The sequence below is a fragment of the Agelaius tricolor genome, unplaced genomic scaffold (assembly GCF_023055355.1).
Source record: "Agelaius tricolor isolate 1412-34295 unplaced genomic scaffold, bAgeTri1.0.p SCAF_20, whole genome shotgun sequence".
Lineage (NCBI taxonomy): Eukaryota > Metazoa > Chordata > Aves > Passeriformes > Icteridae > Agelaius > Agelaius tricolor.
Window position 1 is genome coordinate 9452596 of NW_027269280.1, and position 15712 is coordinate 9468307.

General features: G+C 54.6%; 1 protein-coding gene and 1 long non-coding RNA gene across 2 annotated transcripts; one reads left to right on the plus strand and one right to left on the minus strand.

Annotated features, from left to right (window-relative positions):
* Positions 1-617: 617 nt before the first annotated feature.
* Positions 618-2710, minus strand: LOC139598726 (uncharacterized). The gene is made up of 2 exons (XR_011681994.1): positions 2429-2710; positions 618-1832 (listed from the first exon to the last, which is right to left on the minus strand). It is a non-coding gene; the product is annotated as an uncharacterized lncRNA (long non-coding RNA).
* Positions 2710-15477, plus strand: TBX3 (T-box transcription factor 3). Its single transcript, XM_071445452.1, has 7 exons — positions 2710-4234; positions 6042-6309; positions 7544-7690; positions 9817-9893; positions 11234-11391; positions 12709-13412; positions 13973-15477. Exons 1-7 carry the CDS (start codon positions 3840-3842, stop codon positions 14417-14419), a joined length of 2196 nt encoding a protein of 731 aa, XP_071301553.1. The 5' UTR covers positions 2710-3839; the 3' UTR covers positions 14420-15477.
* The last annotated feature ends 235 nt before the right edge of the window (positions 15478-15712 follow it).

Sequence of the window (15712 nt, forward strand, 5' to 3'; positions counted from 1 at the left end):
ACAGCAGAGACCTTTCATGCCTCTTTGAAGAGCCAAGATAGTGTCGGCCTTGGTGCAAGCCCAGGCTGCAGACAGGCCGGGAGGCGCGGGGGCAGCCCGCTATCTCAGCGTGCTATCACCCTGGCTCCCCCCGCCACCAGCCCCATTCCCACCTCCACCCGCTCCCGCTTCACCGTCAGCCACCCTGATCTCTTTTTCTTCTTTTTTTTTTTTTTTTTTTTTCTTACTCCCGTACCATCCCTTCGCTTTGTCATTCATTTCTGCGGGTCTCTCCTTATTTATTTACTTCTGCGCCTCGCTTATTTATTTCAGGCAAAGAGGAGGCTAACAAGTAGCTGGAAGCACTGGCCAATATTTAACTAAGATGGCTGGCCATCAGGTCCCTTTTGTTTGCTTGCAAATTAATCATCCAGCGCGCAGTCGGCGCCAGGGTAGATTTATCACACACAGAAGGGGGAATGAGGCGGCCGAAGGGAGACAAAGACTGTTCGCACCTTCCCGCTTTTGATCTTAGATTAGTGCAGCCTCCCTTCATAATACGAGTCTCCGGGGGGCTTCGTCGGGGAGGTCACTCGGAACTTGCAGAAGTTTGCACGCCATTAGGCTAGACACTGGAATTGGAAATCATAAGCGGCAAACATTTTATTTTCTTGCGCGGGTGGGTGCGGAGCGCGGCGCAAGGTGCGGGGCAGGCGCGGAGGGCGGCAGCGACTCCGGTTTGTGCCGCGGCGCCGAGGGCGCGCTCCGGCGGGGCGGGCGCGGGGCCCGGGGCGCGCCGGGGACGGGGGCGGCAGCGCTTGTCCCGCGGGCACCTCCCGGTCGCCGTGAGACAGCGGCGGCCCTGTTGGGGTAAATTGCAGCAAACTTCTTGAGGCCGCCGGGCGTTTGCTGTGGACGCTGATAAAGGGAAGGCAGAGGCTTTGGGGGTTCCCACCGCGGCAGGACCCGAGAACCGGTTCCGAGCAGAGGTTGGAAAGACTCGCTCTCTTGGTCGATAAGCAGCCGCACAGCGCAGCCGAGCGCTGCGCGGGTAACCAGGCTCCTGGCTTCGTGAAACACATCAGACTTCCCCCCCCTCATCCTCTTTGAACGCATTACTCCCGCTTCCTTTCCTCCCTCCTCCTCTTTTCACCCCCACCCCCGACTAAAGGGGAGATATTTTGGTGCAAAGCGATCCTAGACGCTGGTTACTACAGGGACTTCACCAAGCTGGCGCCAAGCGCTCTTAACCATGTGCGTCAAAAATGCAATGTTAGAAGAGCTAATCACTTTAGAGGTTCCGCTCCCATCTGCGCGCAGCCAGCGCCGAGCCCCCGCGCTCCCCCGCTCCGCTCCCGGAGGATTATCCTCCCCTCTTTAAAGCAGGGTGGGGGGCGTCAGGAGATTCCCCCTTCCCTCCCCAGGGCAGGCGAGTGATTCGGCACCTCCCAGCGCTGGGATACCCTGCCTGACACGCGTGGGCGCTCCGAGCCCTGCATGCCCACGACACGCACGGTCCCAAGCCCCCTCTTGCTGCCCTGCACTGTCACACACTCATACCCAGCAGCACCCACCGCCCCCAAAGGAATATATCTCCCCAGAAACTTCCCAGGAGGATCCTGCCCGGCTCTTCCCTCTCCGTGGGGTGGGATCAGACCCACGCGTGACTCCTTCCCCAGGGGGTGGCCGGCTCCTTGCGAGCCCGGGGTAACCCGGAGCTGGGCCCCCCCCGCCCGGCGCTGCCCGGCCCGGGCGCAGGGAAAGCCGCACTTCCCGTCTCCTCCCCGCGCACCTCGTGGAAGAGGAGGGGTGTGGGAGCGTAACCCTGTCGGCGCCGGTGCCAGCCGAGTGGCCTTAATCGGCAACGCCAAAGAAAGAAAGAAAGAAAAAAAAGGAATAATAAATACATTGAAATCTCATTTTTCCAGCGGCCTCCCGCTTCCCTGCGCGCACCCGCCTCGATCGGCAGCCGCCGGGGCCGGAGCTGAGCCAGTGGCGGCCGCCGCCCGCCCGCCGCAGCCTCCAGCCGCCCACCACAACAATAACAGCGGCGGCCGCGGCCGCTGGAGCAGCCGGAGCCGAGCTCCGAGCGGGGGAAGAGCCGCAGAGCCGCCCCCGAGCCCCGCAGCTCACCCCCAGATTCGCGGGGGGAAGGAAAGCGCCCGGCTCCCGGCCCGGAGGTGTCGTTTAAAGAAAGCAACTTTGCCGGGGAGGGGACAAACGGCGCGGGGGCAGCGGCCGGGGGGTGACACCAGAGCGGCGGCTGCGGGGAGCGGCGGGGATGGGCGTGCGGAGCGGCGGCCTCCCGAGAGGGCTCCGGGCCGGGGGGGACCCGGGGGGACCCCGCTGCGGTACCGGCGGCGTTTGGGAAAGGGGGGAACGCAGCTCCGGACCCCCCCAGCGCCACGCGTGGAGCCCCCCCCGCTACCGGCGCTCGGGAAGCTCCTACCGGGGGAGAGCGGCCGGGCAGTGCCGGGGCTGCCGGGGCGGCGGGAGGCCGGGGCCGGGGGGCGAGGCGGCCCCCAGCACCCCCCTAGAGGCGGGCGCTGCCGGCCCCTTCCCTCCTCCCTCCCTGCTCCCTCCCCTCTGATCATGTTGACATATTCACACGGCCCGAAGTACTAGTGATGCTTTGCTGCAGCGTTACAGTTTCCGACACCTTCTTTTTATAACTCGGCGCTGTCCCCCTCCACCCGAGCTGTCAGAACCCCGCCTATGGAGCCTCACAATTGGTCCGAAAGCGTCAAAGAGCCAATCAAGGCGGCTCCAGCTCCCCTGTAACCCATAACACATCCCTACGATCGGGTGCACGCAGAGCACAGACTCACAGGGAATTCTCAGAGCCGAGAGGCTCCTTCTCCCTCTCTCTTCTCTCTCTTTCTCTTTTCCTCTCTTTCTCCCTCCCCCTTTTTTCTCTTCCTTTCTCTTTCCCTCTCACTTTCTCTCTCTTTTATGGAGACAACAGTATAATTCTGGCAGATTTTTTTTTTAAGGCACAGCGAAAGAGAAAGAGAGGGGGAAAAATAAATTAAAAAAAAAAAAAAAGGAGGAGGGTGAAAGAAAGAAGAGATCCTGATGGAAATCAGGACACCCTGACCAGCTCCTGCTTGGGGAGCGAGGAAGGCGAGGCGGAAACGAGATTTCCCTACAAGTTTTTGCTGCTGAAGGTTGCTCAGGAGCCTTCCTCGGCCGGCGAGGGGGGGTGGGTTTGTTTGCTTCTTTCTGCTTTCCCTCCTTCCCCAGCCTCTGCTCTGCAGCCTGACCGTACGGAGGAAAGGTGGAGGGGTGGGGGGGAGGGGGAAGAGACCCAGCCACCCTAAAAGAAAACCCAGCTTCGAGCCGTCACCCTCCGCCACGGAAGAAGAGAAGAGGGATTGGGACTAAGAGAAAAAAAGAAGAAGAAAAAAAAAAGGATTTCAGTTTGTCCAGCTCTTCTGCGGCAACAGGAGCAGACAGCGAATCCGGTGGATTTTTTTTTCTTCCCTTCTTCGGCGTTTCTTTTCCAGCACAAGGACTTCCACTCAGGAAAAAAACGCAAACAACTAAAAAGCAAAACAAAGCCTCTGAGACAGAACACGAGAAAAAGCAAGAGTAATAATGAACAATCCTGTTAATCCGCTGTCCCGAGGGCTGGGGATGTGCCCCGGCTCGGGAAGTTGTAGGCTGTAGAAGTTCTGCCTCTCCCTCATGTACTGTGCTGTTTAGAGCTTGTTACCCCCAACCCTTTTTTTTTTTTTTTTTTTTTTTTTTGGTGCTTTATTGCTGTTATTGTTATTATCTTAATTTTTCTTCTTCGTGATGTGCTGTTAGAAACCACTCCGGGACTACTCCAGCAGTAGGAAGACCGAGGAGTGGAGTGGATGAATTTACCGATGAGAGATCCAGTAATCCCTGGGACAAGCATGGCTTATCATCCCTTTTTACCGCACCGGGCACCGGACTTTGCCATGAGCGCTGTGCTGGGACATCAGCCTCCCTTCTTCCCGGCTCTGGCTTTGCCTCCCAACGGGGCAGCCGCCCTGTCCCTTCCCGGGGCTCTGGCTAAACCCATCATGGATCAGTTAGTGGGGGCTGCAGAGACTGGTATTCCCTTTTCTTCCCTGGGTCACCAGGCAGCAGCCCATCTGAGGCCTTTAAAAACTCTGGAGCCAGAAGAAGAAGTAGAAGACGATCCGAAAGTGCATCTGGAAGCTAAAGAGCTTTGGGAGCAATTCCATAAAAGAGGCACAGAGATGGTGATTACCAAATCGGGAAGGTAGGTCTGGGTCGGGGGTTCGTGCCTTTTCCCCCCCTCTGTCCCCCACCCCTCAGTCTCTGCACCCCAGCAGGGCAAGGCTCTCTCTCCTCCGTAAATCTCCTTTCACCTGCAGTTCTGGGAAGCTTTAGGCAGCTGAAGATCCGAGCCCGTCTGGGGCACCAGGCTGCCGGGAAAAGCCCAAGCGCGACCCGGCCCTGCTCAGCATGAGCGAGTGCAGGGGGTGAGAGGGTCCCTTCATGGTTCAGTAGCTTAATGCTTGCTGGAGAAGACTGGAAGCAGGAAGAAAATAATTTGGGGTTGGCAAAGGGGATGGCCTGGTTTTCAGCCTCGCTACACACAGATTTTCTTCCTTAAGAAAGGGAAATGAAGGAAAAATCCTTTGGAGAGGCGTCTGGCTGCTGCTGGGGCAGGAGGGCAGATAGGCTCGGCGTGTCAGGCTGTGCCTCTCTCTGTGCTGGGATCTCGGCTGGGTTTGTGCTGGCTGGTTATGTCTGGAAATGTACAGAAAAGCTGACAAAACTCCCCAGCCGACCTGCAGCCGCTGCAGGAGTGGCAGGGAAGGGTTTGCAGCTCCGCGCTGCCTGTCCCTGTATTTATGTAACCTTCACGTGGGAATGAATGAACACACACGGCGCGTCCACGCTCGGCATTTCTGCTTTTTATAGGTTTACCCGTCTGAAATCTCTCTCTATATTCGCTACTCATTGACATCTGGACTCTTTTACAACTCTACCTATTGCTGTGATGATACGTAGGGTGAAAACCTCCTTTGCACCCGGGTGTTTTTCTAAGGGGCTCTTTGAGAAACCTCCCAAACTCCCCTCATGTGATTTGCCAGGAGAATTACTCGAGGAAGCCACTCCTGAAAAGTCTTCTTAGATGGCCTTCAGCTGCCTTACTGGAGCTTCGCCTATTTGCAAAGCACCAGTTGCAGGCTACAGGCTCAGGGGGAAAAAAATAAATAGAAGCCCTTAAAAGCAGCAAGGAGAAAAAAAATTCTCCTCGCCCGTTTTACTGCTTTCCCGAAGTTTTTTCTGTTAATTGTGGTCAAAAGTTTTTGCGTGAAAGCCTCGGCCAGTATTAAGAGCTCTTACATGTTGCAAAGTCATGTGTTTCCTTTTAAGTTGAGATTTGCTGAATGCCAACCACTCGATATAATAAACAGCAAATTTGTGGTATCCTGTTGCAGTTTGGAGCCGGAGCTGGGAGCGGAGGGGAGCGGGGATTGCAGAGAACCCTGGGCACAGGGGGGGATCCCCGGCTGGCCGGAGCACGGGGAGAGCCCCGGCAGCCACGCTGCCCTCGCTGGGGGTTTTTATTCTCGTCTGCGAACTGTAAAACTCCGCACTTTATCGGGAGCCTGGGTTGAAATAGTTCAGACGATTTATTTTATCGGGGTGCGATCAGCTCCCATTTCTTTGTTTAGCAGGCAAAAAGGAAACTAATGAGAGATCAGAGAGCTCCAAATGGGCCTTTGCTGTTTAGGAATGGCAGAGAGAGGTAGGCGCCTGCTGATTTCTAGGGAATGTGTACCTTTCTCATCCAGGGACCATTTTCTCCTGCAACTTTTAAGCATTTGAGAAACCTTTTCGCTGGGGGCGGGCGGGGGGGGGGGGGGGCGGAGGAGAGGAAACCTCTTTTTGCTGGACACAGACTTACTCTGCTGCTTTTGAGAGCTGAAGAAGTGGCTTGGTAGACACGCTACCAAAATCCAGAAGCTTATTTAAACGCTGTAATTAATTTCATTTTATTTTTCTCTTGTCTTTTCTTCCCCCCACTTCCTCCCTCCCCCCTCTGCCCATAGGAGAATGTTTCCTCCATTTAAAGTGAGATGCACTGGACTGGATAAAAAGGCCAAGTACATTTTATTGATGGATATTGTGGCGGCTGATGATTGTAGGTACAAATTCCATAATTCCCGGTGGATGGTAGCCGGCAAGGCTGACCCTGAAATGCCAAAGAGAATGTACATCCACCCGGACAGCCCGGCCACCGGCGAACAATGGATGTCCAAAGTCGTCACCTTTCACAAGCTGAAGCTCACTAACAACATCTCTGACAAGCACGGATTTGTGAGTGCCTTTTACACCTTCCTTTGCCCCCCTTTTCCCCTCCCTCGCCCCCGGCCGGAGCAGGGGGTCCCGGGGGGTGTGCCTGGAGCTCGGCGGCTGCTCGGCCGGGCAGGTCCCGCTGGCAGCTCCGGCGGGCGGCCGAAATGAGGGGAAAACGGGGCAGAAAGACCTCCCCACGCACCCGGGGACGGGCATCTGGCCGGGTTATAACAGTCCTTGATTTTTCCTCCTGCTGGGGTCAGGATTAAAGCCTGGAGTTTGCTCTGTAACCTCCCCGTGCCATGCAGCGTTAACTTTAGGGATACATTTCCAGCGCAGAGCAACTCGATATTTCTCAGAGCTGCGGTGACTTTATATATCTATATATATTTTTAATAAAGTCGATCGCACTTTCTAAGCGTAGGAAAACGATATGCATATGTGTATAAAGGGCTTAAAGGCCTAAGTACGCAAACGTTTAAATCTATATTAATCTGGATAATGTAAAGCAAGCCGGAGTGAAAATAAACAGGGACCAAAAGCAGAGGTCAAGTTGCCCATTCATGTCTATCCACTCCTTTACATTTACCGGGTGTGCAGAGATAAAAACTTACCCTGAGAGTGAAATCAAACAAACCTGCTGATAAGTGCTCTGTCGATCCTGGCCATTTCTTTCTATTCCTGGGAAAGCCTCCGCCTCGGAGCCGGGGCTCGCTGGTGGTGGCCGCGGCCAAGGGATCTCTAATGTGCCGAAGATTGCATTTGCTGCTGTGATTTGATTAAACGATACATTTTTGCCGTTCGCAGAAGGCCTTAAGTGAATTGGGGCACGCAATTAGACCGAGCCGAGGCTCTCGTGGTGGTGTTGCAACTGTAGCTGCTGCTCCTGCTTTACTTGATTTTATTTTATTTTTTTACACTTTGAAATCAAAAGACATTGCTGCCGGAGCCCAAACGGGTTCTCCCCCTCTCCGAGCAGAGCTCTGAGGGGATTCCCCCCTCTCTCCTCTCCTTCGAGAGGTCCAGCGAGAGCCTAACCCGGGCGAGCTGGAGCTGTCAGTACTTTCAGTTGGATGCTGCGAGGCGTGTGCGTGTGTTTGGAGTGTGCTTGGCGGGGAGGAGGAGTGAGGGGAGGAAGGAGAGGGAAGGCAAATTAGCAAGAGAAAGTGCCGATGGCTGGGGAAATGCTGCTCCTGCTGACCGTCTTCTTTCCCCCCCTCCTGCCCTCTCTGCTGCCGGCCGCTGCCCCCCCCAGACCATTTTAAACTCCATGCACAAGTACCAGCCCCGGTTCCACATCGTCCGAGCCAACGATATCCTCAAGCTTCCTTACAGCACGTTCAGGACCTACGTTTTCCCGGAGACTGAATTCATCGCAGTGACCGCATACCAGAATGATAAGGTAAGGAGATTAAGAGAGGATTTGTTTTACGTGTTTTGGCTTTTAAGAGAACTTTTACTCTGCATTGTTCCCTTAAAACTCACGAAGCTCATCCTGCTCTTCTCTCTCTTTCTCTCCCCCTTCATCTTTTCCCCCAAAACCTCCTTGATCCAACTTCGGGGAAGGCGCTGGGGGAGGGGGTCGAGCACTCTCCTAATACCGACCTCGGGGAAGGCAATTAAAAGGAGGGAGGACTTGGGGTGAGGGGGAGATTGTTTAGGGGTTTTCTACCTTTTTTTCCCCTCCCCAGTATGAGGAAAGGGATGGGGTGGGGTTTGCTGCTCTTAGTGTGGATTTAATCTAAGATGCATCAGGGAAAAAAAAAAATTAATAAAAAAGACTCGGCTCCGTGTGTCGAAAGACAGAGTGGGGAGAGCAGCGGGGCTGAGATTTTGTAATTCTTCCTGGCCTTTGTGCTGTTTTAGCTCCTTTAACAGCAATTGGCAATAAGGCTGGAGCGCACGTCTGGTTCCTATTATTATTATATTATGATATTTTTTTTTGCATCCTGCAGTGTTTTACTATTTTTTGTGGTGCAGAAATATGCTCTGGTCAGAGAGGGGTATCTCGCTTGAATTTAGCTGGAAGGGCTGAAAAAGCCCGTGTGAGAAAGTTTTGCAGCGCTGCAAACGCTGCCTTTCCATTGCTGCTGGTTTATTGTCGCTTGCGATGAAGGTGGTATATTCGGGAGAGTGGCAAACGGCGAATTTACGATTATTAAGTCAAGTGCAAGGAAGGGAAGGAGCCAAAAAAGGGGCTTTGATTTTTTTTGTTGTCTGTGAATTACAACTTTGCGTTCGCCTGCGTTGAGCGCAGAGGTTCTGGATGCGCAGCGCCGCTCGCTGCAGCTCCCCTGTGCCCCTCTCTGCCCCTCTCATCCTTCACCGTAAAAAAATCGGGGCTGAAAAGGGGGGGGTCTGTACCCTTCTGCCCTCGGTCTCCAAAAAACCGCTTCCCCCTCGGGGCTCGGGCTATTTTCCTCTCTCTCTGCAGCCAGGCACTTGCAAGGAAACTGAAAGAAAATGGGTGTACAGAGAGTAGACTTTGCTTTGGGACTTATCAGCAGGGCTGGCCGGCCCGCTCTATCAGCTGGGGGCGGCAGGGTTGAAGGACAGAAATGAGCATATTTGTGTGATTGCCATGAAATCGGCTGGGAAGCGGCGTGCGGAAGCGGCGGGGAGCCCTCGGCTGGGCGCGGGGGGAGCAGAAGGCACGGCCGGGAGCACCTGGATTAAAAGTCCCGCTGGTTTTAGCAGTGGGGTTTTCCTGCTCCCTCCTGCTCCCTCCTGCTCCCGTGTGTGCGGCGGGGAGCGTGACTCGGGAGCCAGGGCCGCTCCTGCTCGCACTCGGGGTTTCCTTTTCGGGGTCACCCTCTGCTCCTAAATTGGGGATCGCTGTGCTTGCAGCCCGGCCCGAGACCGGGAATGGAGCGGTGGGGAGGCGGCGTTCCTGTTGCCACTGCTCGCATCCTGTTCACATTCCGGCCGGGCTGTGAATTCGGCTCCGTGCACCGTAGGCACGGGCACCCGGCATTGCGGGATGCCCCGCACCCCCCATCCCTCCCAACAGCCATTCCTGAACCCCCAGGAAAACCAAACCAAAAAACTTCCACACACAACCCCCCCAAAAATATGAGCTGGCTGCTGGCAAGCCTGGCGCCCCAACACACATGGAGCATAATGCGATTATATAAAGTATTTTATTATAGCGAGGGGGTGGGTATGATTCCTTTGTGGTTTAATTATGGTATTTAAAGAGTTTTAAGCACAGGCATAACTTGCATGGATCTCATTGCATGGCTCAATTAATTCCGATGTGGTGGCAGCAACACGGGGCTCTTTCATTGCCACCACGGTCCAGGTCACCGGCCAGCCCGGTGGGGGATTGGGGGTGAGCTGCCTCCAAACAGCTTGGAAAACACATGGATTCACCCAAAATCCAGGGACCTTTGCCCCCTGCCCTGTCCTACTCCTGCCAGCACTAGGGGAACTGGGAAGAGTGGGGTTTGCTGTTGTTTTATAACACAAAAATCTCCTCATTCTGCCCCAACCCCTTGGCTATTTTTTTTTTTTCTCTCTATCCTATAGATCACGCAATTAAAAATTGACAACAACCCCTTTGCCAAAGGTTTTCGGGACACCGGGAATGGAAGGAGGGAAAAGAGGTGAGTCTGGCTGGATTCTTTACAGGCGCCTCGTTTGGTTTGCATGTGTTAAGCTCAGAACACGAGCAGAGGTCAAAATCACCTTGCCTTGCCTCCAAACCACACTTCCCCCCGCCAAAATCCATAAGGATCTTGGCGTTAATAGCGTCAAACGGATTGCATGGGAATTCTTTCCTGCTTTCCACGTTTAGTTTTCACGTCACAGGGGATGACTGGCCAAAGGGAGTGCAGTACATTGAGCAAATATTGCTAGAGAAAAGCTTTCCCTTACAAATTTGAGAGGGAATACTACAGTGTAGTTTGGATGTGGGACTGGAGAAGAGGGACAAGTGAGGGCTGAGCACTGCTTGAATCTCCTCTGGCATTTTTCTGGGGATTGCCTGGAAAAGAGTAAAATGGAGGAGAAACACAGAAAGAAACACAGAAATGGAGGAGAAACACAGAAATAGAGGAGAAACACAGAAATGAACTGTTTGGACAGAGGTATCTCATGAATATGGAAGTAATTAATGATAGAAGATTCTTTATTTTTTCCAAAAGCAGCAGGACAGAGTTTGTGGCCCAGGTAGGCAGACAGAACTGTTTATAATGGGACTCGAGACTTTTATTTTTAATATAAGGAGAAAATACAGGGAGAAAAAAGGGACAATTTTTTTCCTTTAATGGGGGATATGTCTGTTTTCTTGTGTTACAGGAGACAAGATATTTTAGCCATTTGCACAGGGGGTTAGATAATGAATAAATAGATCTGTTTCTCTTTTTTCAAACAAACAACAAAATAAAAAGGTGGGGAAAACGTGGTGTAAACCAAGAAGCCTCTCTCCCTGCCCAGCACACACACAAACATGCACACGCCAGCTCCTCTTGTCCATCAGTGTGAAAATAAAGCCAGCGCTGGAGCCACAGGACGGAAATGATTTCTAATTTCTCTAAATATAAATAGATTTTTTACTCCGGGTTAATTGTTGGTGAAAAGATTACATAAAGTGCCTAACAAAATAACCACTTCCTAGCAATCTTAGCAACCATTACGATGGCTCATATCTCTGGAACATCCTTGCCTTTTAAAAGCTAATCTCCAGGGAATGCTTCCCTCTCCCCTCCGCCCCTTGTCTTTAATATCAGCCCTCGCTGAGGAGCTGCTCACGCTTCCAAGAAATCTCCTCTCATTAGCAGCCAAGCCCTGCCTGCCAGAAACGCGCTCTCCTCCTCGAGGGGACCGTGGCTCTGAATTCCCCCGTGCTCCTGGTGCCCCGATGGGAGCTGCAGGAGGGGCTGGGGAGCAGGGGGGGTCCCGGGGGGCTCTGGGGACCCTCTCCCAGCGGGTTCTGTGCCCGCAGGAAGCAGCTGACCCTGCAGTCCATGCGGGTGTACGATGAGAGGCAGAAGAAGGAGAATCCCACCTCGGACGAGTCGTCCAATGAGCAGACGGCCTTCAAGTGCTTTGCCCAGTCCTCCTGTCCTGCCGTGCCCGCCGTGGGCACCTCCAGCCTCAAAGGTGAGAGCTGTGGCCCCTGGTCTCCTCTGGGAGAGCCTGGGTGCCCGCTCTGTGGTGGCAAATCCTGGCCTGCACCACTGCCCTCTGGCTCTGGCCTGTTTTACTTCCTCCCTTCTTTCCTTACCTCTTCCCTTCTTTTCTCATGTTTTTTCTCTTTGCTCTCTTCTCTCTATTCTTTCTCTGTTTAGTTTTTCTGCCCTCTCTTTCCTTCTTTCCCTTGCTCTTCTTCTTGTTTCCTTTCTTTTTTTCCTTCCCTCTCCTCCCTTCTCCCCCTTCACTCTCCTCTCTCTGCCTTCCTCACTCTTCCTCTCCCTCTCCCTCTCCCTCCCAGCCTCCCTCTCCCCTTGCTGCACATTCATCCCTCCCCTCTTTGGTTCAGAAAGGAGCCAGCTCCGAGTCAAGGGAGCAAAGACAGACCACGGGGCAAAAGTTCAAAACTGGAGTCACTCCATTAATATCCCTCACTGAATCTGTTACTAGAGGAAGGATCTTTCCCCTGGATACAGTCGCGAACTTTGTTATAGAAAAGTCACCCTGGGTTTCTCCGTGCGGGGTTGGGAGCTGTCTGCAGCTCTCTCGTATGTATTAATCCATCCCGGGCCGGGGGGGCAGGGGGAGGAGGAAACAACCTCCTTTTTGTAGTTGCTTTACTCGTTTTTTTTCAAGGCCTGCCGAGCTGAGGGGAGGGGAGCCGGGAGGGGACCCGAAAAGCAAAGCAGAGCTTCGCACCTGGGGCGCTGAAATTAGGAGATGAAGTGCAGAGGAATCCAGGGAAGCCGTGCATGTGTTTGGGGAGAAGGGGGGCCTAGGGCGTGATGAAGACGGCTGCGGGATGTCCCTGTGAGCCTTTGCAAAGTTTGCCCGTTGAAAGGGATGAAAACTTTGGAAAACTTTGTAGGAGACTCATCCCCAAGGCCCTCCAGCCCTGTCCCGAGGTTGCTGCTGTCCCGTTCCTCCTCTACCCCCGCTGCAGCCGGGGAGGGAAGGGGGGGGTCCCTGGGGGCTCCGGCAGCCCCGGGGAGCTCCGGGGAGCAGAGCTGCTGGCCCCGGGCCCGCCCGGCTGGGGGGTCGCTCCTCTGGGCCGCTGCTTTGTTTCGCAGCCAAATTCGCTGCGTTGTGAAAAACTCGGGCTGGCTTGGACGGGGCGGGCGGTGGGAGCCGGGGGCTGTATTTATTTATATAATAATAAAGAAAGGGAAGGATTTCCACACAAACCTCTGGCCGGCCAGGAAGCGTCTCTGCCCCCTCTCCCAGCCCGGTGGGGATTTCGGGATGTGCAGTGCCGGATCCCAGCCCCGGGCCCCCTTTGTCTTGCAGATCTCTGCCCCAGCGAGGGAGACAGCGATGCAGACAGCAAAGACGATCCCTTGCTAGAAGGAAACGAGTCGGGCAAAATCAGCACGACCACCGCCGCCACCCCAGCGCCGGCCAGCTCCGCTGCCACCGCGGGGGACGACCCCCGGGACAAGGGCGGCAGCCCCTCCAAAAGCCACTTCTTCCCCGGGGACTCGGCAGGCAGTCGGAGCCGAGAGAGGACTGAGAAAGCCCCTCCGGACTCCCGGCACAGCCCGGCTACCATCTCTTCCAGCACCCGGGGGGGAAGCCTGAGCGGCGAGGAACTGAAAAGCCCCCTCAGGGACGGCCCCAAAGTAGATGAGAACCGACTGCTGGGGAAAGAGCCCTTCACCCCCCTGACGGTCCAAACCGACAGCACGGCCCACCTGAGCCAGGGACACTTGCAGAACCTCGGCTTTCCCCCTGCCCTGGCCGGCCAGCAGTTCTTCAACCCGCTGGGGAACGGGCACCCGCTGCTGCTGCACCCCGGGCAGTTCGCCATGGGGGGAGCCTTCTCGGGCATGGCCGCGGGCATGGGGCCCCTCCTCGCCACCGTCTCGGGGGCGTCCGCCGGGGTCTCGGGACTGGACAACACGGTCATGGCCACGGCGGCGGCCCAGGGACTCTCGGGAGCATCGGCGGCTGCTTTGCCTTTCCATCTGCAGCAGCACGTCCTGGCTTCACAGGTACCGCGTTCCCTCCGGGCCGGGGGGCTCCGAGCCTGGGGACGGGGGGGGGCAGCGGGCACCTCCTTGAAATTCCCCGCGTCCGTGTCCCCCCCAGAGCCCCTCTCGGGGCCGGCCACAGGGCCTGGCAGCAGGTCGGAGGAGGGAAAGCTGTGGGCGGGGAGGGTGGCCCAGCGTGATCTCCCTGAGCTCTCCCACCCTCCCCGCTGTCCTCCAGAGCCCCGGGACGCGTCCCGGCCCGCGGAGCGGAGCCGCTGTCGGGGGGGATGTGCCCGGGGCTGCCCTGCGGAGCGGGAGGGGGGGCTGGACCTGCGGGTAAAGGGCGCAAGAGAATCTCCCGGTGCGGGGGGAGAGTGGGGGAGAGACCCCACGGCCATTTGGCCCCCGGTGGGAGCGGGGCCGCGCAGGGCAGAGCCCGGGCAGGGTGTGCCCCATCGCCCCCGTGTTTCTGGCCGGGGCAGCGGGAGCACAGCTCTCACCCCCGGCAGCTGCGTGCGCGGGGCAGCACCTGGTGCCGTGCGGGCCGGTAACCCTTTCCTCTCTCTCCTCCCCTCCCGCAGGGCCTGGCCATGTCTCCCTTCGGCAGCCTTTTCCCCTACCCCTACACCTACATGGCAGCGGCGGCCGCCGCCTCCAGCGCCGCTTCCAGCTCGGTGCACCGGCACCCGTTCCTGAGCGCCGTGCGGCCGCGGCTCCGCTACAGCCCCTACCCGCTGCCCGTGCCGCTGTCGGACGGCAGCAGCCTCCTCACCACCGCCCTGCCCGGCCTGGCCGCCGGCTCCGGAGAGGCCAAGGCGGGCGGGCTGAGCGCCAGCCCCGGCTCCGTGCCCCTGGACTCCGCCTCGGACCTCACCAGCCGCTCCTCCACGCTCTCGTCCGGCTCCGTGTCCCTGTCCCCCAAGCTGGGCGCGGACAAGGAGGCGGCCACCAGCGAACTGCAGAACATCCAGCGCCTGGTCAGCGGGCTCGACCCCAAGCAGGACAGATCCCGCAGCGGCTCCCCGTAACCCCCCGGCCTCCGGGAGCTCATTTCAAATCCGTCTCGCAGTGCACTTTGTTTGAAAGAAACCACATCCTCCACCCCGCGAGTGTTTGTTTTTTACCCCCTTCTTTATTTTGGTTTTTTTTCCTTCCGACTTCTTTTTTTTTTTTTTTTTAACATATAAAATCCCGCGGCGTTTAGCAACAAAAAGGTATCTGGTGGAGCAGGGAAAAAAGGGTCGAGGATGGGGGAGCGCTGGGTCGGAGGCTCCTCACAGGGATCGAGGCACCGGTGGGGTTTGTGGCATCCTCCTTTAATTTTCTTTTTTACCAGTGTAAAAAAAAAAATAAAACCCAAAACCAAAACACACCGGAAAAAAAAAAAAGAAAAAAAAAGAGAAAAAAAACTAAAAGAAAAAAATAAAACAAAAAAAAAATCAAACAAACTTATGAATAAAAATAAAGTAAGAGAAGTGATTTTTTTCTCTCCGAAAGAAAAGTGTGTAACTAACTCACGTATTGGTTCTTCAACAGTTGTTTCCTGGGCGGGTTGTTGACCACAACCCCCTTAGTCGATATTAAGGGAAGCTGTGTGTTTAAAATATTATTGTGATGTCTGAGAGCCAGTTGGTGGCTTTTTTTTTTTGCATGTTCCAGAGTAGTCTGCTTTTTTTTTTTTTTCAGGGGGGTGGTGATATTTTTTATTTCAGTGGGGTTTTGTTGTTTATTTTTAATGCTCGTTTCAAATCCCAGGGAAAAAATTATTATTAATAATAATAAAAACAAAAATAAGACCTTTGTCCCTCTACCTTAAACATCCTCCCTTGTAGCAACAAAAATAAGACGTGTAGTTGGAAAGAAAAAAAAAAAGTGAATTTATTTTATCTAAAAACCTCTGTAGCTCGACTGTAGATTTATCACAGCTTTCCCTCTTTAATTGTATATGCAATAACAAGGTTTAACATACTGAGAAGAAGAAAAGAGTGGACACTATTATTAAAACAAAGTATTTATGTAATTATTTGATAACTCTTGTAAATACGTGGAATATGAATACTCGAAATTAAACTTTAATTTATTGACATTGTACATATCTCTGTAAATACGACTGCAGCGGTGTTCTTTTTTTTCCTTCTGTTTTTATTTTTAGTCGTTTTCATTTCAAGTTGGTAATTCCTTTAAACATAGATCCCGACCCAGAGGAGAAATTCCCCCATTTGTGAGGGCTCCGTTTCTAAATCAGAGCTCAGCCCAGGAAAACCTCGTCCTTTGGTCAAGGAGCCGAATGCAAAAGGCAAAGCAGAAAGAAACCAAATTAT

Bases quoted from the DNA above. Each gene is read 5' to 3' on its own strand.
- TBX3 (XM_071445452.1), top strand. From the start codon at position 3,840: ATGAATTTACCGATGAGAGATCCAGTAATCCCTGGGACAAGCATGGCT. The intron at 7,691-9,816 runs GTAAGGAGATTA...TCTATCCTATAG, and splicing joins CCGCATACCAGAATGATAAG to ATCACGCAATTAAAAATTGA. The intron at 11,392-12,708 runs GTGAGAGCTGTG...TTTGTCTTGCAG, and splicing joins GGGCACCTCCAGCCTCAAAG to ATCTCTGCCCCAGCGAGGGA.